Here is a 27,823-nt window from a genome sequence, read left to right as displayed (position 1 = left end):
ACTTATGACAAACTGAAAATTTATTCAGCGATTATGATAGGGAATCCACAGAAGGTTCCATTCCATAATTTAACATATTTCATTTTAACGATTATCACTTTTAACACACAAAACATTAATTCATTCATATATTATCATCTCAGAAAATGATCTCAATAAAAGATGTTATGGTTCTTAAATTAATGTTCAAATAATCAACGCATCAGCCGATTTATCTGTTGGCTTCTCAGTAATCTTGGCAGCCGGCTCTAGTCCCGCGAGTTGTCTCATGATTTCCTCTTGTGACAGTCCTTTGGTCTCGGGAAGTATCAGCCAGGAAATGACGGCAGTCATGAGAGCGACACAAGAGAATGCGTAGAAAACAATATGGATTCCGACTGCGCTGACTGCCAGAGGGAAAATTTGTAGAAGAAGATAACCTGTCAACCATACTGCTCCCATTACAATGCTAGTTGCTAAATCACGGACCTGAAATATAAACAGAATTTATTAGTGATTGAATAGTGTTTATTTAAGACTAGTAAAGAATAGGTTTTTAACTATTTAATTTATTCCATTTGACATTATAATCCGTACACTTCTGTAAATAATTAATAGAGCAGTGTTTACATTAAAAGAAAAAGAATATTAATCTATGGTATTATTTAAAAATACCAAATAATACGAGAATGTTCTCATTATACGAAAGCATTTTTATTAACTTTTAAAACCTCCTAGGTATTAAGACAATATTCTATGAGGTCACTTTATATGCCTGTCAATGATGTAATAAACTGGGATTACTATAATCTGGACAACCTAGTTGAACTACAAACCAATTGGTAAGTCGCAATGATAATGTAGCAATTATACCACTCAGCATTAAATGAGTGACACATTTTAATGTGTGTTTTGTTGTCAAAACAAAACAATAGAGCGATAATGATAGTCACCATTTCCTCAATCATAACTAGGTCAGTAGGGTCTGTTATGACTTGTTAATTGTGATAATATATCTTGTAATATATGGACTGCATTTGTACAAATTGGAAGAATAATCCATGAATCCTCACTCATTCATCGAGTCTGTCACCCGACGCACTACTACCGTCACGAGTCCTTTACTCGACGTAATCAACCGACGTTCCACTCAAATCAAGTCTCTCAGTTCATTAATATAATCAATCTCACGCTGTCATCTGTACATTTGTGTTTATTGTATTTTTATACCGACAAATAAACTCTCCTCTCAAAACATCCAAGCAACGACTGATATCTTCACACACCTCATCATCCCCAAAGTAGCAATGACCAGGGCACCAAAGATTTTGACTAGGTGGGTATCTCAACAGGAGTAACCTAGAGACAAGGTTAGATTGACTATGTGGAAGGGAACTTGACCAAGATGACAAGTCTTAGAAATTGTTGGCAAGTAACAATATTCATTAGAGGAAGCCAAATCCCGCCCTGTGACATAGTTGTGAAAGCATATATTTGATTATCAATAAAATGTGAAATAACCTCGTTAGGAAAGACTTCCGAGACAAAGACAAAGTGCATGATTCCACAGCCAACGTTAAACGCGTAGACACTGGAAGTTAGGCTGAGAATAGACAGCCAGCCAGGTGCAGTCCCTACTTGAAAGCACCACCCCAAAGTCGCTTCACCCAAGAATACCACAATGGATGAAATAATTTGGAGAGGCTGTAAACAATAGAAAAATCACAGTTAAAATAATATAATACACCTAGTATTCGTGCTAAATTAACTAATGCATATATTATATTTTTAATATTCACACTGAATCCTCACCCTTCGTCCTGCCCGATCTATAAGTAATGATCCACTACTGGATCCCAAGACAAGTATTCCAGCATAGATAAGAGAACATGCATCAGAAGATAGACCAGTACCGGCTTGCGTGAAGATGGGTGTGGCGTAAGACGCTACTGCAAATAATCCCATCAGAGCTTGTGCCAGCACCATGAACAGGCACAGAAAGAGTCCTTTACGGGACGATCGTGAAGTCACTGAAACAGTTACAATAAAATTGATGTAAGTGTTTGATAATACAAACAATTCAATTTAAATCATTGATGTAACAACTCATCTTGAGTTCTGAAGCGAATATGAAATTTATAAACTTATCTCCATAAGCAATGTTCATTAAATTATCGTAATATTTTTTTATGATAAATACTATCGCAAATTTGTTGGAGAATTATTCTCAAAAATGAAATGTCATGTTCCTAATCATTAAATTTCTTGTCAAATATTATATTATTTCCCACTCATGCATCATATAAGCACATTTGGACTGCTCACACCGGATTTGGTACAGACATACATTATATTTGCATGAAACCCTAAAGCCAGGAAGATCATTCAGTCGATTTGTAATTAGTAGAGAGTTCCTTATGACAGATGCTTGCAGCTTCTCTCATATTTTAATGCTAATAAGTGTTGTTGAAAAATACCCAGCAGTTTCCATGATGAAGGTCTCTCGGGTGCAGAAACGCCTTCCGCATGCCTCGATAACATCTTTTGCCGACTCTCTGGCTTCTTCAGCTGTAACCACTCCAGTTCGCATGCCAAAGCTTCTTTTGTTGGCACGTAATCTATACATATCAAATTAAAATTAGTAAATATATTGTTATCACAGGTAAAAAACAGCATTTAACAATGGATAATAAATGCAATGCGATTTTCCAATATCTTCTTCTTCTAATGAATAATAAGGAAATAGTACCTGGGTCAAGAGGTTCAGCACCTCTGAGTTCTCTGGATATTCTGACAAGCTCTGTTCGGACACCTCCTCCGTTCAAAGGAAGTTTTCTGTACCATGCAATTGCTCGAGCAGCTTCCTATATGAATAATTTATATAAAAATACATGAAATTTAACTTCATTTAAATTTCTTTTAAAATTAATTACTTTATAAATGAGGGCTCCGGTTTCGTAACTCACAAACTCCACAAATACCGAAAATGAGATATGAATGCATCAATGCTCTTTATATTCACACCGTCCATTGAAAGTATGACGTAACATTCTAAACACTCAAACTCCTATTTAAAACGAATGTGAAAATATGATTTATTTTCAAAATTTTTTAAATAAAAGTAAATAAAAAGATTTTATCTCCAAATACTTGTTATTTTCTAAACTAACAACCTCCATTCCAACCTTAGATAATGCATTGAATACAACAATAATCACACTATTCATTTTAAATTGTACGGAGAAAACTGGTTTTGTCAATTTGCCAAAAACAAGTCCTCAAATGAATTGATAATGGAAATTAGTATCACGTTAGAATATAGCAGAATATATGGGCCTCTACAGAATAGTGGTTATATTACCAAACTTTCTTTACAAAGACGTTGTAAACCATATGACCCACAGCTTCAGAGGTGGATACTCTGCTACTCCTATTACGCAAGTGTAATTAGAACTGAATTGTAAATACAAAATTTGTAATTGTAAATACATAATATTTAAGTTGTAAATTTGTAAAATTTTTTAATAAATTTGTAAAATTGTAAATACATATTTAATATGACATTGAAAAAATATGAAACAGCAACAAATTAGACATAGAATTTTCAACTCATTTATAAATTCATTTTATTAACGTTTTTATCAAACCTCTTCCATTCCCATTTTAAGTCGAAACACGGGCGTCTCCGGAACGAACCAGAAAGCCAACAGAAAGATCAGCGGTACTGTCATGAGCGCCGCAGTGAACTCCCTGTAGGGCAGAATGGCACCCAACAAGTATGCTGTCAACACTCCTAAGGCGTACAACACGGGCAAAAGGGCAGCTAGTAATCCGCGGATTCTCGCCTCGCAGCACTCGCCAACAAGCAGCGCTGGAAGAGACATGCAACCCCCGCCGCCGATGCCGCATAAGAAGCGTCCCACCAACATCAGATATATTGAACTCGTGCATAGTTTCAGTAGATATCCAGCCTGCAAATTTTATAATGCTTTTTACAAATAATATGACAAACATATCGTCTTGGCGTGAAGTTCAGTTGTTTTGACAGAAAATAGATCAAAGTCGTAGCGGAACGGTGACAACACAGAGAAAATGTTGCAACAGGCTTGTAGTAGGAAAATCAGGAATAGAAACTGTAAAAATAATCAAATTCACCCTGTATATTAGAAGAAATTGCATCTGCGCATATTTAAGGTTAAATTGTTCCACTATAAAAATAATTAGTGCTCCGGAACTTTTTATTCACCACTGGTGGAGACATTAAACTGGATCATAATAATGACCATGGCGTATCGCAAAATGGCCTTGAAAAATATATCTCAGAATGTGAAGCTTGCTACAAATGAATCTACAGTACAAAATAACACAGCTAATTTAATCATTATTGGATGTAATTACTCAAGCTCACTTTCATTTATCGTTTTACTAACTGAGAACAGTACGGAAGTGAGATATTGCATTTTATCAGGACCAAATACTGGTCGTTGAAAATGTGTACATGTGTTTCTGTATGGATTCTAACCAAAACTCAAATGTCTCCAACGTCTTTGATGGTGAACACTGATTGCACCATAGGTAGGTAGGTACTCACCGCGAGTGGCACCCCGACACAATAAGCTGCCGCCTTTCTTCCACGGCTGCTGGCTACTACTGTGAAGATGGGCAAGCCTGCCAATCCTCCAAGGCACAAAAGCCCGCCTGCTAAAGCCGTGTCAGACGGTGTCATGATGCTGTCCAGCGGAGTTTTGTCTGAAGTAAGATCATCTAGCTGAGGTGACAGCCAACCGATCGCACCGCCAAATGCAAATGAGCCCATGTTAGCTGGAAATAAACCAACGTTATCATTGACAGTAACCTGTAACGGCTTTGCTCACTGAAATGAGAACCTCATCAATGAGACTCAACTTGAACTGGTAAAGAACTTTATCTACCTTGAATAACAAGTTTATATAGATGGATGTATTTTCAACGGTGACTTCGCATTATGCCTAAAAACCAAAATATTTAACAGGGTGTACTCATCGTAATCATATTATGTGCATAATATGTTATGACGTCAACTCTTAGTAAAAGATAAAATTCAGAAGTTTTGAGTAACATACCGTGGTATGTATAGGTGCAAGTGGTGTAAATGTGTAAGAAAAAGTGAAATAATTGGATAAAGGGACAGAGAATGATAGATATTATAATGGAAATGGCTAGGACACATAGCTCAAAATATAGACAATCTAAAACAAAAACAAAATAAAGTTAAAATATTATTAAAACAAAAAAAAATCTATTTTAGCAGGATTAAAACTTGGTACTGCAGAAAGTCTTCATATAATGACAAAAGAAGCAATCACAGCACGCTTGTTATATCGTCGGTGTTTTGTAAAAAGGGAATTAACCAAAATGCTATTTTACAGGAGGAGGATTTATTTGGTTATGACCTGTGGATGATTATAAATATCTAACAAGTTTATAATAAAGCTTAGAAAGAATACTGTCATTATAATAGGCATTATTATATAATATTTTAAAAGGCTTAATATGTCACATTCGCTTTTTATTCGTAATTTTAATTAATTTAATTTTAGTCGATTATCATTTTTAAGTACTTTCCTGTGGAGATACAAATTCGCCGTTTTTACACAACAAAGCTAGTAGGGTACACATTGTATTTTCATTAAAATCTCGATTTCGCCAAAATGGTTGATTCGCCCTTTTTACAAAACACCGACGATATTATGTTTGATGTGTTACTATATTATTTATTCTGTAATAACTAAAAAAGATGTTAGATTATTTCAGTTAACTCACCAATAATGCAGGCAATAATTTGGTTCTGAAGGCTGGAGGTGACGACCCTTTCTCCACCGACATCTGGACTGCTCATCTTCACTGATTTATCGACCTTAATCCCCAATGTGCACACTGCCTATTGGTTGTATGCCTACTAAAAATGTGTTGAATTAGATATTTTACTGTTTTATCCTCAATGTGAAAAAAATATTTAAAAATTAGCATATAAACAAAATTATAGGTACATGTCCATTCCATAATGAAACATATTTTCACTGTGGATAGAATTCTGGACTTCTGGTCATTGTTTATTGTGTCCAAAACATTCTTCTCCCACAATAGTTCTTCCCACACAATTCTTCAACCACAATTTTCCCAGCCACAATTATTCACGGTGGAGATGTGGGCTTACTTAAACTAGAGCTGGAAATGAAACCTGAACCGAACCCGTTACATACTTTAAAACTCGAACCGGGACCAAATTCTAGAAAATCCCGTACCCGAACCGTTTATACGCCAGGATTTCAAAGGTTTCATTGTTTCTTCATTTTTAATTTATAAATATTTTGATTCAATTATTTTTTGTTATCCTTTACTCATGCTGAAGCCAGTTAATCCAAAATAAATTTAATTATGCATTTACTTAAACATACTAGCATAATGGTTAACAAAAGTCTTTTACTAATGCAGTCAAATACATAGAAATTTATTGTAGTATCCATAATATGGTCCAGATGGCAACGATACCTTGTAAAAATAATAATAAGGATACTTGAGATTGTATAGATTTTAGATTTAAAACCTGGAACAGCTCTGGCTTAAACATCAAACAATATTGTATTATTATGAAACATTTATGAATCATGGAGAATATGGTAGATAGAGTGGGTATATAAATTATGTACCTCAAGAAAATGAAGACACTGTTTTGAAGTTGGGTAGATATTATTATTAGAGCTACCAATGCTTATTTAGTAAAATTTTGACGATTTACTAGTAATTTAAGTTCATACTGAGTATTGTAAACGACATTGAGCAGCCAGAGTGACACAGTGAGTTCTGTCATACTTAAGAATCACTCTGCTTACAGTACTTTCATATAAATTGTTCCTTCAGTCATTACCTACTCCTGCGTTTCCCAATTAAACTTAACCACGGAACCCTTTTATATTCCGTACAATAGAATCCTTTAAATGAGTCTAGGCAAAAAATATTGTTTCAAGGTAAAATACCATATAAGATAAAATGAAGCTTATCCAGAGGGGAGGGGGAACCATGCGTTTTGTTCTCTTTCTTGTCATTGTTACACAGTGAGTGATTGAAATACACAGATTGATAGAAATATAGAACAGGCTAAGTCTGTATAAAGAGCATGTAACCACGTTGTTACTACTATATTTACATAGGTGGCCATCGTAGTTCAGTGCATAAGGTGCTTGCCTCTCTGGGGGCTCCGGATTCGATTACAGTGAAGTCACAATATATTTATGTGATTTTTTAAAGTCTGGGTGTTTACGATGTTTCACTTCTATTACTAACTACACTACTGTCCTGAGCCTCATGGCAAGCTGTAGTGTTAAAAAAAAGAATACCTTTATTATCAGGATGCAGTACAGGGCAGATGTGTTCAAATAAAAAATCTACTGATGACTGAGCACAGATTCCCGGAGAACGCAGAATGAAACCAATTGCTGCCATTATTTCTTAATATTTTGGTAAGTATGTTTAATTGTATACAGACGATATAACATACAGATTCTGGATTACGATCATAAAGTCAATTAAGTAAAAACCTACAATACTTTTAACTTGAGTAATTTTTTCAATTTTTTATGTTGAAGCCTTAAATTTACCTCGGAACTATATTTGGGAAACGCTGTTCTATGGAGATGCCTCAATTCTTTCACTATAATTTCTTCATGTTAACGATCTTTGCATAACAGGCTATTGAACCTATTCACGTATTCAGTTTTCAAATATTAGTATTACTATTTATTATTAAAAATATTTTTGTTTCATTTACCACAAACGGACTGCTTCTGTAGCACTAAAGTAATGTAGTTAAAATGGAACAATAATAATTTAATTTAAAATTAATAATTAGTTTGGTTAAATAATAACTATATAAAACTGAAGGAAAATATCTAAGTGTTTTGTCCCATACATGAAAAGACAGTTCATTACATATTTGGTATCGTCTCAGATTCAGCAGTTCTCAAAGCAAAACCTATATTCAAATTTAAATCTGTGCAAGAGATATTCTCAAAATGATGTATTTATTATATTTAAATTTATTTACTAGGATTTGTAATCCCACGATCCTGCTCGATTTCTTGATTTCGATGTCCCAGGACTGAGAAGGTTATTCCTGGATTAATTTTTATATAATTTTTAGCAAAAATATATTTTCATGTAAAAAAATTAGACACCCACAATGGCCTCGCGGCTTAAACGTCGGCCTATAGCATCGAGGGTCCCAGGTTCGAATCCTGGGTCTGGCAAGTACACATATCGTTTTTCAATTTGTGTATGAGTGGCTGACATCCTTTTCTCATAAAAACAAAAATATGTTAATACAAACCTACTAATGCTGGCCCATATGATCTTATTAGGATCAGACATGGTCAAAAAAAAAAATTATAAGTAATTTGAAGAAAGCGGTTGGTTTATAAATAAATGAAATATTGAAATTTAATAAAATACCTATCCTAACCTAGAAAATATAATTTAGAATTTTTTTTTTACTTACCGGGAGTTAAACCTGCTTCCATCGTATTTCATCCAATGAGCTTTACCAATTAAGCAACCAATACAATACCAATCATGCCAAAAATTTTAACAACTATGACGTGTCCAAAAGTTATCTCAAAATCTGTAAATGTAAAACCATCTAATCGTTTGACAAATCGTCGCTGTAGGATTGGTTTCCCGAATAGACCAAATGTTCATTATAATATATCGTTAAAACAAATTTCATAATCCTATATTTAAATACATGGAGATATTTCAATTGTTATTTTTACAGCATATGAATGATGTATTCATTACCATTACAAAGTAATTTAAAGAAAGGGATGGTTCTCGTCCAATTAGATACAAAAAACATTCTGCATTAAGAGGTCGATTTCGACAAAAACGGATATTCGGGAAACCAATCCTATAGCGACGAAATAGCAAATATGTCGTAACCCACAAAAATATAACATGCAAAATGCTCTATATCTCGGTTTGAAGGCATACGACATATTATTTCAATTATGTTTTTGGTATTGGGTATATAGAAATAATATGCCATTTGATATTTGATTTTTTTTAAATTTAATCGAAAACTATTCATCAAAATTTTCTGATATATTACACAGTGCATACTAAAATTCCTCACTCGAATTAACAAAATAACAATTTACCCGAATTGGTGGGTTACGACATATTGCTGTTTGACAAAATGAATGTTATGTAATTTTGAATCAAAGTATTGGCAATAGGTACCTACTTACTTACCTAGATGGCATCAGGATCTCTCAATATTTTAGTTTATACATACTTAGTAAATTATTTTTTATTCAATGAATTATACACCAGATTTAAGAATGTAGCATTCATTATTGTAGGTACTTACATTACCTAATTTGGAACACTCCAGATTCATATCTATTAGAAAAGATATTTCTAACAAATGGGGTTTCAATCTGCATCCATCGTATTACGTATTACACATTTATGCCTTCAAGAGATGTTATAAATTATATCAATCAATATCGCCATTGCGACCATATTTTGTAATTCATCAACACTAAACACTTTAAAAAAAATTTTGGTCCCCCCCCCCTCAAAATCTCATGAAGCATACTTACTAGATTTTTGATTATTAAGTTGTTTTAAATTAATCTACAGAAAGGTAGTGATTTCTTTTGAACATAGAATCTTAAATAATTAAAAATATTAGGCTGGGGGCAGTGTTGCCAACAAAAACATGCCAGACAGGGTTGAAAACAAGCTATTTGCCAGGAAAATAAAATTGGAAGTAAATTTACTTATTCTACCAAGAACGAAGTCAATACCTTTGCTTTCGCATATAGAAAAAAGTATAAAAATCGAAAAAATGTCGATACGTGTAAAAATCGCACATTGTAAAAGAAATATATTTCAAAATCGACAACAAATATCTATATGTGTCAACGGCATTCAAGTTAAGTTTCATGTTTGAAGTCGAGAACTTCTTTCTTGTAGGACAGACATAGAGAATAATTAAAGAACATTTGGATGAATAATTGTTAAATTATTATTTTATATTCGCGGAAATTCGGAATAATATACAAAAACATTAAATAACGCATGAAATTGTTTCATCGTGTTTTATTTTTCACTAAAATAGGTACGATCTATCTGCATTAAGTATCTGATAGCCAAAAATTTGATGTGCACGAAAATAAATTAACTAAGTATCTAGCGTTTTTTCAACATAATAAATTTAAAGGTGTTGGAGGCATCAAAAAATGCTAGTAAAAATGCCACAAGCCAGATGCGTTTTTTGCAAGCTGCCTATCGAAAAATGCTAGATCTGGCAAGAAAAACACCAAATTGGCAACGCTGGCGTGGGGGGGGGGGGGGTGTTTATATTGTATCTCAAAATTATTTTATACAGCAAAGAGGGCATAAGTAAACAAATTTTGAAAGGTAAAATATTTTAATTATGCCTGTTCGTATTATTTTATTGGTATATAATAAATAAGTATTGCTATTAATTTCATTGGTATTATAAAAGGTTTTTTTTTAAATGTTGTGGAAGCAAGTTGTTAAATAGAAATTAAAATTAATGTGTCAGGAGCAAATCAAGAATGTTTGCTTGCTTCTGTATCTTTAGTTAGACCATATTTCATCTGAGATATCTTATCATTTTTAACTTGTAAAATCATTCTCTAGTTAAATAATATGCGATGCAATAATGCAGTGGTATCCACAGAATCGCGCTTACCTTGTCTTGTAAAAAAATAACTTATGTAGGTATGTACAAGAATTTATTAAACACAGTGTTTATATAAACCTTTTTGTATAAGGAATCCGACATTGTAAAATATTATTGAATAAAATAATAACAATTTAGGTACATTGTCATATAGTTATTTAGACACAGGGATTTAGGAAGGATGGGATGGGGATGTAGGATAGGGATAAGCATGAGACTCGGGGAAATAGGAGGCAGGGTCGTGGATGGTTTGACAATTACCTCTATAGACCTCAGTTACCTGTCCGGTTACTTCGCTCATTCGTGTGATGTTCCTAGATTAATAAAAAGGCATAATAAATGGAATAAATATAAATATCTCGGATTGAGCGCCACTCTATGATGATGCATAGAGACAATAGTGATAAGGATAATTAAATGAAAAGCAAGTAGAGAAATTTCAACAAGTGTATAATTAATAAATGAGATAACTTGCGGGCTACAGTGCATAAAGATGTATAATTACTCAAGTGAATCACGAGCACCTAATGCGATATAATATTTAAACAAATTAGAACAAAAACCCAAAAGCTAGTTCGGTAGACCGTAACGTAAAAGAACAATAAATACCAATTACACAAAAGGCTCTTCAGCCTCTTCGCTGCCCTCGATTCCTTCCAGGACGGAATCGAGGAGTGCGTCTTCAAACGTGTGGGGACCGTGGAGTTCCTCCGATCTCCTGGCGTGGGGGGGACGTCCTTCGGATGGCCATCGTCCTCGTCTCCAAAACGTCAGGAAATCGAAAGCCCTGTGCCCCCGGGTACGAGGCTCGGAACGGGCCAAGACGTCTGCTTCCTTCGAACGATCAAGACTGAGAGATCGACTCCTGCCTCACCTTCATGTAAAAAGCCCGTTATCTCGTCTAGCGCCGGAAATCGTATCACGAACTCCGTACAAACTATCCCGTACGCAGGCGTGATCCGGTCGTACTTTTGCGTAGTGTTGCCCTCGTAAAGACTTCCTTGGCTTAGTGTGTTATGTTATAAAATAACATGACAACATATAAGAATTCGTCTCTTGCCATACGACTGTTACGATAAAGTTAGTACATAATTTGTTGTCATTTACTATCTTTTACCAAATCTGCTTCATTTCTTTACAGTTTTTTTGTCTTATTCTGTTGACGCAGCTGCATGTGTCCGCTTAATTATTGCCATATACACATGAAATTCAATTGAAAAATGAGCTCTACTCACATTTCAATTGGGGTGAGTATTTCCAATTCGAGTTCATGTCTTTGACCTATTCTGCTAACGTGTCCATTTTAATAATATAAGTCCCGGTGTACTTAAATCATTTTTTTATTGAAATAAGTAAGTGTAGAGAAGGTAGACCTGATATTAACAAATATAGATATATCTGGTAAACTGTGAATAGTGTTAAATCTGAGAGTCACCACTATTGTAAACAGTGTTCTGCGCATGATAATCATGTCATACCTCTCGCACTCGAATTCAAGTCATAATGCTATCCTGAACGTAGCACTGACGTTTGCAACGCTGGCTGCTAATTCACACAGCTGCACCGCAGTTTAATTTGTCTACTCGAAGTGAATGTATAATGTAATGTAATAACTAAAAATGAAATGGCAGATAAAGCTATATTCTTAGAAAATGAGGATGGAAGAGAAGATAGTGAGTATGAAGAAACAACACGTTCAAAAACAAAGTTATCAGTGATAATATCACATCTCGGCGATCTAATAACATTTATTGACTATTCCTCAGATAATGAAATTCAAAATACACACATTTTCGTATAAAAAAAAACAGCAGACTTCAAAATGGAACCAAAACTTGATTCTTTTTTCGAAGTAGTATTTCTGAAAGCGTGCCTGTCGACATAACATTAACGTCACTCCACAACAGGTGTGTCTGGATATATCATCCGAAGATGAATAAACAGGATTTCGTTTGTGTTTTTATATAACAGACTTTTGGCTTTAATGGACACCCCCTCACCCGCATTAGTCTGTTATATCGAGGTTCTACTATATTATGTATTTTTCATTTGAATATTTTAGATAGAAAATGTAAATTATCAGTAAGTTGTATTGAACTGCTAACTTTGTGTTCGGTCCCTAGCAGATTCAGGTTTCAAATTATATTTTCTCCATCACTGAGAGAGATTACAGCAAAAACTTCATTAGCGAAATATGTCTAAAAATATATATCAACGTTATCTGAGATGGTTGAATAAATAAAACCAGTAATAGGTAGGAAGGTTAACAGTACTAATAAGTCGTAACATCATGTAATAGAAAGGTAAATAAATTTATTTACAAAAACAGTAAAAGAATTCTGATAGGTAGGTACTATAAGTATTATGTATCTAATTCCAATATCTGCTATCTCCATGAATACAAAAATCTTAAGTTTTGGTTATGTTTCTATGGATAAGCCGTCAGAATACCCATAATAATATGAAAGATAAAATTGGATTGTCAGCACTGACAGATTATTAAAATGGTTTTTAAGTACTTGGTTATGATTCATTTCCAATAATGCATATTTAACGTTAGCCCAGTTAATTAAATTAAATACTGAAAATGATGTTGGTGGCACATGAGAACCACTGCTCTAGAAGCATTTTAAGCTTTCAGATTATCAAGAAACACAAAAATCGGCCTATATAAAACACTGTTGAAATTAGTATTTATAGTGCTACGGTGGACATTAACTGACAGCGATTCCCAGAAGCTACAGATGTTTAAGTGCAGAGCTTTGCCAAAGATAGCATCAGATATAGATCTAGCTGTGATTGGAATATACCAAAATTATATGTCCGGTAAATTGTACATAATCATATTTTGTTGGCCATAAACTTTTGTACACATTGCAGATGACAGAAAAGCTTCAAAACCGTATTACAATACGTTCTTCGAGTAGCATTTCACCAAGCAGTCAGCACGTTTGTGTGTAAACAGTTATTGTCACAATAGTTTAATTAACACTATATTGTTGGCAGTAAATCCATGGACATGTACAGGCACTATTATATTAATAAGAACAATTTATTTTACTATCAGCATTGTCGTAATCATAGTATTATTTTTGATTCTTCTTAGATTCATTCTTATGAAACATTTGACATTTCGATCATCCTCTCATTTTCAGCAAGGATTTTTGACGGTTTCAAACCAACCATTCTCCGCAGGATCTCCTCTTGCGTGTAACCCTTTGTCTCGGGCAACATGAACCATGAAATAACAGCAGTCAGCATGGACACAAAGGAAAAGAAATAAAACACATTGTGGAGCTCAAACGCTTCAACTGCCAGCGGGAAAATTTGCAGGAGAAGGTAGGTTGATAGCCACATGCTACCCATCACCACACTAGTCGCAGTGTCACGGACCTACAAACAAACAAACAAGAAGTTTATGGAAACCTTTTTTTGCACAAAAAAATCTTTTTATATAATAATATCAAAGTGAATCAGAAGTTGTTACTTCATTTGCAGGATGAAGAATTTTAAAATTACCATCTTTAAGAAAGTGAAGTGGCAGTTTGGTGGTTTACATATTCTGATTTTTTAAAACTTTTTAGGAATCTGTCATTCATGTTATTAATGAGAGTGCAATTTGTATTTCAAATTTATATAAATACATTAATTTAGATTGAAAGAACAAAACGTTAAAACCTACTTCATTAGCAAAGACCTCCGATGTGATGACAAACGACATAATTCCCGGTCCAGCATTGAAAGCGACCACCGCGATGAAGAGGCCCAAGAAAGGAAGCCATTTTGGGGCAGACGGTTCATGGAAACACCACGCCAAAATCCCTTGACCGAGGCATACCACAACTGATAAAATAATTTGGAGCGGCTGCAATATAAACATTCATTATTTTTTTATTGAAGTAATAAAGAGTAATTAAATTGTGATTATTCTATGAAGCCATGTGTTCCTTGTTAAGCTGTAATAGGTACTTAAGAGAAACCAGAATCGATATTGAACTGAAACTTATTTATGCTTTGTCAATAATTTATGACAACTGAGCATGGAATTCTCATCATCACTGTAAGCCAGTGGCAAAGGGTGGAGGTACGCTGTTAAGATCGGACATAAATAATAATGCACACTAAAATTTGTCTAGTAAGGTTTTCAGCATACTCACAAAGTTACCCATCACTTACATAGTCTTCGTAACACATCGTCGCTATAGGATTGGTTTGTCGAATATCCGTTTTTGTCGAAATTTACTTTTTAATGAAGAATGATTTTTTATATCTAAATGGACCAAAACTATCCTTTTCTTTAAATTACTTTGTAATGAATACAGCATTCATATGCTGTAAAAACAACAGTTTAAATGCCTTCATATATTTAAATATAGGATAATGAAGTTTGTTTTTCGTCTCCTGAACATTTGATATTTGGTCTATTCAAGAAACCAATCCTACAGCGACGACATGAAAACAGCCAAAGTAAATAATATAATATATTATATTTGTTTTCTTGAAATTTTCATAGCTACAAGAGTATGGAGCGATTTAGGTAGTTGGCTGGATTACTCGGAATCAAAGCAATCCATTGTATCAATTAGTAGTTATGTGGGCTTTAAATTTTCATATTGGCCATAGCTTCTATGGAGTAATTGTAACGTGCTCGGCTGTCAGAAAACCCCATTAGAGTAGCATGACGTGGTATATAAGGCAGTTGCGAAGAGTGACTTTTGAAAATAGGTAGCCTCTAATCATCCGAAAAATAGGCGTCTTGTCAGTCAGACCTATGAAGATAATAATAATAATAACAATATGATATTACTACTAATGAATGTTAACTAAGAATAATATTCTTTCTAACACTACAACGGCCCAAGAGGCCCAATAACAGTAGTGTATTTAGTAATAGAAGTGAAACAATCACAAACAGTCAGGCTTTGAGAAAAATCACATAATTACATTGTTAGTTGTGACCTCACCGGGAATCAAACCCGGATCTACCGGATGAAAGGCCAGCGGCCTACGTACTGCACCACAAAAGCCGACGATATTAAGGTAGGCTCCGAATAATTGCCTAGTAAGGAGTCTTCGCCACTGATTGATTCTGGGGACAATGCGCACAGGAAAAAATGGAATAAATAGATAAGAGTACAAATAAGGTATACTCAAATGAAAATGGGTAGGACACATAGTTCGAACAAGAGACAATCGCTGGATAAATCTAGTCACCCAGTGTTACCCAAGAAGAATAAAATGTCTGAAAGGTCGACTTTGAGACCGTTGGATCGATGAAATAGTAAAGTTCTACGGAAGTATGTGGTAACCAACGTTCCCACTAATTTTTCTATTGTGTGTGCGGATCATCAACGCATCTGAGCAGTAGCGTAACTAGGGTTGGTGTCACCCGTCAGTAATGGCCTGTCACCCTAAATTTACACCCCCCCCCCCCCCCATAAACACACATATAAGTACAATTTTTCATTAAAACTTATATTTTTAAGGTATGTATTAATTTCAGTGATTTTATATGATAATAACACTAACAACGATAATTTTTGAAGTAAATAAAAAAAATAGGAAAAAAGTATTCCTTGATAAAGTATACTAAATAATTTATTTATTTGTACAAGAATTGATTATTAGTTTTGTATTATAAATATCTAAGTAAAAACACTGCTTTTTGCCACAAACACTTTTACAGTTTAAAAAAATTTGTAAGAACTGTGATGTTTTCACAATAAGGACTACTATGAGACTGTACTGACAATGTTTCTTGCAACTTGAAACATGCCAAAGACTAAGAAATGTAGAGGACCCGGCACATCGGCACATATGTGGTCATTGATAAACACTAAAATACATATCTTCTTTTCGTATACTCTGGAACACGATAGAACGGGACAGATATAGTGATCCCGGTCAACGTAAAATTTCATTGCCTGCTCGCGTTAGTCGCACTTGACTTTCGCCTTCTGAGAAATGAGTCGAAGAATTGTGCATGTATGTGATGGTTTTGAAACTTTCTATTACAATATTTTTTTGTGAGGCTGTGCGGGGGATGAAAACATGTGTGCGGACATATTTTGGTAGGTGTACGCGCGCACACATGCACACCTTACAGGGAACATTGGTGGTAACACAACGCACAATACCAAGAGGAAAGGAATCAACCTAAAGAGGACTTCATTCAGCATAAGATGTACTAGTTGATTTTTCTATGCATTCTATTATACGTATTGCCCACTATATAAAAATAATCAGATTTCTATTGTAAGTATGTATTTTTGCAATTTGAGAATCAGAATAATTACCCGTCTTCCAAGCTTGTCCATTAGCAGAGATCCTACAGTAGCTCCCACAAGAAAAATAACACCATAGATGATAGTGCAAACATCACTAGATAGACCAATTTCCGCCTTTTTAAAGATTAGCCCTGAATACGAATCCAACACAAACAATCCCATCAATACTTGGGCGAAGACGAGGAATAGACACAATATGAGTCCTTTTCGGGCCACGGGTGATGTAACTGTAATAATTAAACCCAATGTTTCATTAGTGATCCTTTTAAATTCACATTTATAACATTCAGTCTTCATGATTTTACACTAGATCATTTCACGTTTGAAAAAACCATATAATATTGTCAAAAAATACATTCTTGTGAGATTTGTTTTTGGAAGTGAGTGGTCAGTGATACATGTGAGTAGGGAATCCAATCCCGAGCCAAAATTTTGATCCTGGGTTTCGGGATTACAATTTGATGTTCTCGAGATTGGCATTTTTTTCGATAGTTATTATAAAATTTTTATATATACAAATAACATTGGTTAAAATTAAATCTAGTATAATTTATACTATTTAAGACATTTATTGTTAATAATATTGTGTTCCTTCAAACTTGGAAATACATAGGTTTAATGGATTAAACAATATTGTAATATTCTATTTCTCAGATTCACTTCACGGATATCACCAGTACCTACATATTATGTGGAATTTTTAATTTATGTTAAACTATTTACAAATCTAAACGATGATTTTCATGTATAAAATTTTGTAGAATCAATATTGTGTGTAGTGTTTCCATATATTATATGAGATTGCTGTTTCTGATAGTCAAGACTTAATGAATGGGTTAGCAAGATTTTGAATAGTAAAGTAATTCATGATTTATGGCCTTTCCGCTTCATAAATCTAATTATTCAAGCCAAATATGAAACTGTCGTAAAACGTATAAGATCATGGTGGAATCACTTTGTTAAAAGTGCTAAGCATTGTTTTTTTGCAATCATTCTCATTTTTATTAGTTTATGTGAAAAAATAAAGTAATAAATCAAACTTTATTCAAACTCAGTTTATTTCTAATGTTGTTATAATATGACGTTATTAAAAGTATTTTTTCTGTTATATTCTCGTTGTTATTGTATTTTCCATAAAAATTGACAAAAAAAATCAATCCCGTAAGCTTCGGGATTATGTTTACCAAACCCGGGATACATAGGTATCGAAAATAGTTCGGGATCCCGGGATTGGATTCCCTACATGTGAGGACACTTTTGATATTAGGTTTATTTGAGTTGATTAAATTTAATACAGATGTAATTTTAACTTCTGTGCGTAACTGTGTAATGAGTGCGCCTTCTATCGCGTCCTGCAATGGATGCGTAAGTGATGCAATACAGTGACATCACACAGGTTTTCTCATGGTTAATTTGGAAACGACTTTCACATAAGTTGGTTAAGTAAATAAAAATAATAATGGTTAATGCTTCCTTTCAAAATCTGTGGACCTAATAGTGTGATCAATCAAAATCTATTCCGTGATCGCATGTGGTCGATTGCAATCGATGCATTGGATATGCCGGATTTATAACTTCCAAAACCTGCCAAGAGCATATTATGAAAAAAATATGTCAAATTAACTTGCTTGCACTTATTGCAATAAAGGGTTTAATGTCTAATAAAAATGTGCATATTGTTCCAATTTTAAAATAAAGTACATACGATGGAAAAAAGAAACTAATCATAAAACCAACCACTTACGCTTTGAAATACAAGAAAGATTTTTACCACAATAATTGTTCAATTATTTTGGACTTATTGGTATTTGAAAATAGATGTCTTATTTAAAATTACAAGTCTCCTGTAACTTCATTCAACCGCAAATAATTTTGTCAAAACAATTAGCTAAAAAGCTTACATAATGATCTGTGTACATAACTTACATAATTAATCCACTCTGTGGAGGCCCATATGATCTTATTAGGATCGGATATGGTCGGGAAAAAAAAATCTAACCACCAAGCAGAAATAACAGTAATAGCATACATAAAAGTTTTCACAATCTCATAGCGCCTATACACTTGCATGGATTTACTTGTACCAAAAGTGTGTATTTTAAACTAGGTATCGCGTTAATAACTACACGTAAAAGTGCTGACTGCCTCGCCAATCTCATTCTTCAAAAGTTAGCGAGACGCGATGTTTATGGTAATATTTGACAGGTTGTAAAAATCGATTAGCCTCAAAATGAGTCTCTGCGCGGTGTAGCTCATTTTTTTACCGGCAGGTCCGCTACTATCGTTCTACTTTGCAGGCGCAGATATTGCACAGTCTAATTGTCGCGTGAAAATTCAGAAGCTTCTGAATTTTTTTGATTCATGCATGCAATCTTGCAATTTGCAATAGCCGCAATAATACGTACTGTCAGCAGTAAATCCATGCACGTGTAAACGGGGCATCAGTCTGAATTAACAATTAATTTGATTTAACTATCCAGTTTTAGACCTGTTCGAATGCATTATAAAAGGTGGTCATAAAATCCTTACATAGAAGTTTCCATGATCCTGGCCTGTCAGATAATGAGTTTCCTGAATGTTTAGATAACATTTTTTGTTCAAATTCTGGCTTTTTATGATGAATCCATTCCAATTCAGTGGCCAGGGCCTCTTTCGTCGGTTCTAATTCTAAAATATTGTAACAAAAAAATAATGTAAGTACAAATTTTACTAACATCAAATCCAATATGGTAAAAATAAAGGTAAATTATCATGCCTAAATGAAGCACATGGGCCTCCGCAGAAGAAAGGTTATATTATGTAACAGTTTTTTTGGTACTGTTCGGTTATACGGAATACAGCGGAAAACGCATTTTGAAAATACCCGATATACTGGATTATTTGTTAGTTTGGGTTAGTTTAGGTTAGGTTTGGTTGCGTTAGGTTAGGATAGGTTAGGTTTGGTTAGGTCAACCTAAAAAATAATCCAGTTTATAGGCTATTTTCAAAATGTGTTTTCCGCTGTATTCCGTAGAACCGAACAGTACCATTACGGAATTACCATTAACCAGGTTCCTGTTTTTCAGTGCCATTTAACAATTTCGAAAAGTATCTACGTGTGTATCATATAGATCTGATACAAAATACATTCTGATAATTGTCTTCCGCTCTGATGTATTCCACTTTATACATACAGTTATTGGCTATAGATTTCATTTTATTTACCGATATTGAGTGGGTCTGCTCCTCTGAGTTGTCTTGATATCCTCATAAGTTCAGCTCGAACGCCTCCACTATCCGTGGGAATTTTCCGAAACCAAGAGATTGCTTTAGCGGCTTCCTGAAAATATAATATATAATTCCTAAAGGCTACCTATGTAAATATTATGACAGTATTCAGGGGCGCAGTCTGCATGCGTGGCGTGTGCGCATGCATAGAATCATCGGCAGGGATCAAAAAATGATCCAAAGTAGAACAAGTTCAACTTCATTCACTTTTGATTCCCGATGATCACTTTCGATGATTTGTTGATGAATGTGCGTATACACGGGTCACTGCGAATGATTCCTCCGTAATGATAGTCAAAAGTGAACCATGTAAACGGGACTTAAACCATTTTTTTTATTGAACGTCTAATTCACAAAATTTGAGAATGTCACATTCTATATATTGAATTATTTAATTTGAAATAATTCAATATACAGAATCTGATAGAAAAAATTTTTTTTAACCCCTGACGGGAATTGCACTTGTCATCACTGGATTCGCGCCAATGTGCTTTATCAGTTAAGCTCTTAATTACGATGAATTTAACTTTCTATTAAATTAAATTTCTATTAATAATGATGATATAAAACAAAAAAACTTACCTCTTCTTTCCCAATTTTGAGAAGGTATACCGGTGTCTCAGGAATAAACCAAAAGCAAATCAAAAACACAATTGGCATTACCATAATAACAGCGGTAAAAATTCTAAATGGCAGATACGCTCCTAGCGCAAATGCCGCGATCAAGCCAAACGAATAGAAGATAACCAACATAGTGGCGAGTAGGCCGCGTATGTCTGGAGTGCAGCATTCCCCTACCAATAACGTGGGGAGTGACATACCACCTCCTCCACCGATCCCGCAGATAAACCGCCCTACCAGCATCACCACCACTGAGCTTGCGCATAATTTAAGCAATAGTCCTATCTGAAAAGTAGTAATGATTAATTGATTTTTAAAATGAAAAGTTTTTTATGTGCAGCATAGCAATTTCACTGGTAGAATAAATCCGAATTACGTGAGGCATCTAAAAGACCATCCATTTACTACCTTGCAATGATAGTAGTCAATGACGTTTTTGTATTTCACGCTTAAACTATTAGTTTTAACGATATTTTTTCACCGCAGCCAGTCAACCGATAATTGCAATAAAGATGAATTCTAATGGATTCAAGTTTTGTACAGTCCTACAAACTTATCTAAAAAACGGTCAAAAATGGAACTACGGTCTATCATATGGAATCCATTTTGAAAACGTCATTCAAATGTCAGATTCTGTCCAGTTGCGAGTCTTGATTGGGTAGTTTTCGACTGTGGCTTCCCATCCATTCTTTAGATAAGTTTATAGGTCTGTACTATACCATTTAGGACGTTTTTTGCGACCCCGGTTTCACCTTTTGGCATCTTCAGGTAAATACTATGTGCACTCACAAACTGACAATGAATACAATTTAATTAGTTAATTCTACAGTACAAAACTTAAATCTATTAGAATTTAATTTCAAAAATCATCAAGTACCCTCCCCTCGGTTGATAGTATTAATATTGTAATTAATATAAGCGAAATAAAATTGGACATATCGCCATTTGCCTGTAACTATTTTATTTGTCAGTTTGTGCATTCCATTAAGGGCGGACATGCTCAGCGTAGGTCAAAATGGAGCTTTTATTGTATTTTCAAAGCATGATCCTGGACATTCCTTAAACGTTGTAGATAATTTATTTATACAATTTTGAAGCCTTATTATCCCTTATATTTATTTTAAGCATTTAATGACTGCATAAAGTATTTTTATTACGTAAAATAGTATTCTTTTAAACCTCTCGCTCTAATTTTTTAGAATATAGTCATATTTCAGTACATGCATGTGCAGTGGTGTTAAGATTTTTTACATTTATTAATTTTTAAACGCATTTATAAAACCATCAGTATAATTTATGTCGACATTATTATAGTGAAATATTTACGATAAAAAATTATATTTATAATCTCTGTGATCCCAAATTTGACAAGAATTAGGCATTTTATTATTCAAAAAATGGGCAAGATTAACACATTTGAAGATAATTCTAAAAATACTAATTATAAGCTATGTCTTTGACCATTCAAGTGTAATAAACATCCTACGAATAATGATTTCTTTATAATAATTATTGACCTAACCTAACCTACTTTTGTCGGGCTTGGCAAGTTATATATCATTACACATTGTGTGTACCTATGTTTTGTTTGATTTTGACAAAATCTGTGTAATGAAAATGTGTCACACGTCCGACTTGAATAATGAAAAATGCTTACAGATAGGCTTGATCTGCAGTCGAATGCTCTACCACTGAGTTAAATCCCTAGGCTCAGATTGGTGAAAATATCTCCGATTATTGCGCCATTTATGGCAATTTTATGGAATACTAACACTATTTTACAAGTTAGTTTGATTTCTTGCCTTATTTGAGTCGGCTGACCAACTGCACAAAAACTTCACTCGATAGATAAACATGAACGCGTTGATAAGTATTATAGGTAGTTAATAATATTTGTACTATCTGCAGTTGGAACTGTTGAGATAAATGGATCTCCAGATGATAAAAAGAAGATGGATTAAGTGATGTGAAAATGACAGTACTACGTACAGCAAGTGGTAAACCAATGCAGTAGGCAGCCGCCTTTCTCCCATATTTACTGGCAATTATGGTGAAAATGGGAAGTCCCACAACACCTCCGAGACTGAAGACCCCTCCCGTAATAGCCACCTGAGCCGGAGTCATAGGGGGTCCCAACGGAGAATCATCGGACGTGACATCTACAAGCACCGGAGACAGCCAACCAATTGCAGCGCCGTAAGAAAGTGAACCTAAGTTAACTGGAAATGATATTAAACAGAAATAATCAAGGAAATTAATGGTGTATTAATTCATACCTTCTCGATGGAGTTGATGAGTTCTAAGCTAATAAGGTTAACCTTCAAATTGAAATGAATATGACTGTGTTGGGAAGCATCTAATGGAATCTATTATTTACCTAATGTAAGATATTCTTGTCTTGCAAGAAGTAAACTAAACTACCTACGTAACCAATAAATAACTCATTTGTAGATAGTACTTTGATGATAGTTTCTTACAGAAGAGAATAGTGTCGAAGTATAGTATAACATGCGTTGATCGCACTTCATTTGACCATGTCCAATCCTAAGAAGATCATATGGGCCTCCACAGAGTGGATATCACTACATCAACACATTAGGTCCAGACTCTGACTCCGATCACACATTGAAAAATAATACATATTATATTTGCCAGACCCAGGATTTGAACCTGGAACATAATAGCAGTTTATTCAATTTAGGTTTTTTGGGATGTGCCATTCTAAGATTTTCTCACTGTCTTGTCCTTCTTTCTATGATGATAAACCAGGAGTTTCACAAAAATAAAGTCTTGTCGTTCTAAGTCTGACTGACTAAGGGTGACTTTTGAGAATGGGCAAGCTTTTCATTATAAGTGGTTTTAACTATCAACAACAACGATTAACTTGATAACTTTTGGCTGTTTTTGAAAGTTATAGATCATTATGTGGGTAGGTACATGTATAAAATTATATTACAGAATATAATGTAGTCTTGTGGACTTATCTATTATTTCAATACTGTTTGTATCCTTGGTACGAGGGTGGGTCAATAATTCCTTAGAAAAAAGCATTAAAACAGTTTTTATTTTTGTATTTTTTTTTTATTTCTCAACATAATCTCCTTGGAGCTCAATACACTTGGTTAGACGTTTCTCAATTTTTTTTAAACCGTCAGAAAAATAAGTTTTCGGAAGGTCCTCAAAATAAGCATTTGTCCGATCGATGACTTCTTCATTTGAAAAAAAACGTTGTCCACTTAGCCATTTTTTTAAGTTTGGGAAAAGGAAAAAGTCACTGGGGGCTAAATCTGGCGAATACGGTGGGTGGTCGACCAATTCGAACTTCAATTCTTAAATTTTAGCCATTGATCGTAAACATGTGTGAACACGGGCATTGTCCTGATGAAAGAGGATTTTTTTCCTGTTTAAATGAGGCCGTTTTTCTTCAATTTTGTTTTTTAGCTGGTCCAATAAAGATGCATAATAATCCCCTGTTATTGTTTTTCCTTTTTCCAAATAGTCAACGAAAATAATTCCACGTGCATCCCAAAATACAGTAGCCATAACCTTACCAGCTGATTTTACGGTTTTCGCCTTCTTTGGACATGGTTCGCCTTTCGCAATCCACTGCTTTAACTGTTCTTTCGTCTCTGGAGTATAGTGGTGTATCCATGTTTCATCTACAGTCATAAAGCGACGAAAAAATTCATCCGGATTGCGTTGCATGAGCGACAACAGGGCTTTAGAGGCCACCACCCTATTGCGTTTATTGTCGACTGTGAGCAAACGCGGCACCCATCTTGCAGAAATTTTTTTCATGCCCAATTTTTCATGTAAAATAGAAATGACGCTACCTTTTGAGATCCCTGTAACCTCAATTATCTCACTCAATTTAATCTTCGGTCACTTAACACCATATCGTGGATTTTATTGATCATTTCTGGTGTAGTCACCTCTACAGGACGTCCTGAGCGTGGTTCATCCTTTGTTGATGTACGACCACGTTTAAATTCATTTAACCAGTTATAAATAGTTGCAAGTGAAGGAGCAGATGTGCCGTGAACTAAATCCAACTCATTTTTTATTTCCTTTGCTGTTAACCCTTTTATATTAAAATGTTTAATAACAGCTCTAAACTCAATTTTCTCCATTTTTGTAAACAAGCAAATTTTTTTTTTTAAATGTACGAGAAACACACAACAACCCGACCAATCTGATTGAAACTTCGCAGCATACTGAATCGGTAGTGCCGCTGCATGAAAACAAACCGCTTACAGTACTAGTCGCGCCACCTGTCGGCTTTTCTAAGGACTTATTGACCCACCCTCGTATGTTATATTTATGATAAATTGTATTTGGGTTTTTAGAATAGAAATAACGTGTTTGGCTGTCGAGACGAAAAAGTGAAGTGTTTTATTTCTTTTCATAGACAATACAAGCCAACAAGTTTATACCTCTACATCAAAGGTGGTGTTAGTGATAAGTAAAGACATGGTATTTTGAGCATATCACAACATGTTTTTTTTTTTTTAGAATTATTAATAACCATGTCCTTGCTTTTTCGTACAAGGTGGTTGTTAGTAATTTTGAACAATCATAAACACCCAGGCTTTGAAAAAAACACATAACTGTTTTTGTCATGACCGGGAATCGAACCCAGAACTCTCGGGTGGAAGGCCAGCGCCTTACCCACTGCACTACGAGAGCCGCCTAAAAAAGGATCACCTCATATTGGTGTCAATAATACGATTGCATTGAGTCATACCCCGTTATATGTGTCTGGATTTACTGTTGACAGTAAGAAAATGTATCGGTAAATATGTATTATCCTGCAGTTGGCAAGATTGCATGAATGAATCGAACAAGTTTGGAAGCTTCTGAATTTTCATGTGACAGTAAGATTTTTTCGATCTGCGCCTGCGTAGTAGGACGATAGTGGCAAACCTGCCGGCAAAAAAACGAATTTTCAGATTTTCACTAGCTGTCAAATAGTACGAAATAGTACCATAAAATGAAAACATTTTGTCTCGCTCACTATTAAAGAATGAATTGGAGAGACAGTCAGCACTTTTACATGTAAACAGCTATTGTCATGATAATTTCAAATAATTACTATTGCCGCCAGTAAATCCAAACACGTGTACAGGGGCTATCATTACTCACCTATAATTGCTGCAATCACTTGATTTTGTAGATTGTATTTAACTGTTTTTATTCTACCAATGTTGGAGAGACTCATTCTCACAATACAATAAGTAACCTATAAAATAAATATTGATTATGTTCCTATTGAATTATACCTACAAATAATCAATTATCAGGGTTTGTAAAGTGCACAATATTATTTGATAAAACAGTTTTTATCTAATCTAACATAATAATAACTTTATCTAATCTAACATAATAATAACTTTATCTAATCTAACATAATAATAACTTTATCTAATCTAACATAATAATAACTTTATCTAATCTAACATAATAATAACTTTATCTAATCTAACATAATAAGATTTTTGTGGTGCAGTGCGTAAGGCGCTGGCCTTCCATCCGGGAGCTCCGGGTTTGATCCCAGTGAGGTCAAAGAATATTTACATAATCTAATATGTAAAACTCCTCAAGCCCGGGAGTTTTGCCACTAATAATTGGGTTTCACAGTCTGTTGTGGTGTTTAATAAACAAAGAAACAAAAAAAATAAAAAAAATAAGCTGTTTTAGTTTAGTTTGATTGAATAAACTTCAAATGAAATTATATTATTTTATGAACATGTATAATATATTTATATCAGCCAAGACCAGTGACTGCCCTAGGCAAAGTGCCGCCTTTAAGCAGACATTGAATGGTGTTTCTTTTATTCTTAATTACAATAATAATTGTCTGTTACAATATAGTTACAGTAATTCGTTATGTACCGACTTGCTTATTGTATTATTTATTTTTGGCTATCGTAAACAGACAAATACAACAAACATCTTTAAAGTGACATACACACCATCTATTGAAAATAAGAGCATTTCCACAAAACGTATTATCAGGTAGTGATGGTTTTAGATGTGTGGCACTGACAGGTTTGGAGGCACCCTTGTGAAAATGTGCGATAAACCGCCATTATAATATGTATTATAATGGGCAGGTATTACAATAAAACATTAATTAAATATGCTGTCAGGTTTTTTATGTTTAGACTATTTTTTAAACTAAGATGTCGATTGCTCGCTTCATGGAAAACCGCCACTGCTCACAAAAGTTTCAATATTTGTAATCATTCCCTCATTTGCCACCTTTTATAATGTGCCGCTCCTGGATTGATACAAACATTATTAACATTGAATTGAATAAGTTTCCCTCGGATTGTTTTCTATTTTAAATGTACTACACTACAAATGAACTACGAAATCAAACAAATTGGTCTTTTATTAGTTTGTAAAACAGTTTATGGAATTTCTCCGCAAACTATATTTTTGGGAATGAGCCGTGTTTGCAAATAGTATCCTCAATTATTGTGCTCTTTTTTTGAGTATCATAGATTTTATCACGTGTAAGCAAAATAAATAGTTTTAATTTTAATTTTTAGAAATAGCTTAAATTGAGAAAATCGTTTAAATCAAATAAAATTACTCACTCAAAATATTGAATATAACACAATATAAAAACTTAATTATACATAAATAATGTAAGAGAAATAAGAAAAATATACGCCAATTAACTTCTAAGCAAGAGTATTTTGAAAACTGTGATTTATTTCAAAACTGATTATCTCAGCTGCAACCAAACTGACTTAAGCACTTTTACACCGAAACCACAGAATTATTATCTTATGTAGAACATTTTACTATACTTTCTACAAAATTATGTTACACCATTTTTACAAGCTTCTATGTAAATGAATATTAATAGACTATCTTAAAATCAAAAGAAACTTGTGCTCTACCAAACATA

At 34.0% G+C, this 27,823-nt stretch overlaps 1 protein-coding gene across 1 annotated transcript; it reads right to left on the bottom strand.

Annotated features, from left to right (window-relative positions):
* Nucleotides 1-48: 48 nt before the first annotated feature.
* On the bottom strand, nucleotides 49-27,753 carry LOC147065247 (uncharacterized). The gene is made up of 17 exons (XM_085956953.1): nucleotides 27,723-27,753; nucleotides 26,047-26,143; nucleotides 22,894-23,123; nucleotides 20,866-21,189; nucleotides 20,221-20,335; nucleotides 19,546-19,683; nucleotides 17,026-17,243; nucleotides 14,412-14,594; nucleotides 13,860-14,122; nucleotides 10,991-11,043; nucleotides 4,571-4,800; nucleotides 3,627-3,950; nucleotides 2,729-2,843; nucleotides 2,457-2,597; nucleotides 1,792-2,009; nucleotides 1,501-1,683; nucleotides 49-468 (listed from the first exon to the last, which is right to left on the bottom strand). The coding sequence occupies exons 2-17, from the start codon at nucleotides 26,120-26,122 to the stop codon at nucleotides 187-189; spliced, it is 3,093 nt and encodes a 1,030-aa protein (XP_085813079.1). The 5' UTR covers nucleotides 26,123-26,143; nucleotides 27,723-27,753; the 3' UTR covers nucleotides 49-186.
* Between the last annotated feature and the right edge of the window lie 70 nt (nucleotides 27,754-27,823).

Source organism: Rhyacophila brunnea, unplaced genomic scaffold (assembly GCF_057557595.1).
Source record: "Rhyacophila brunnea isolate RB1 unplaced genomic scaffold, BYU_Rbru_1.0 scaffold_6, whole genome shotgun sequence".
NCBI classification, from domain to species: domain Eukaryota; kingdom Metazoa; phylum Arthropoda; class Insecta; order Trichoptera; family Rhyacophilidae; genus Rhyacophila; species Rhyacophila brunnea.
This window is presented reverse-complemented; position numbering and strand designations above follow the sequence as displayed.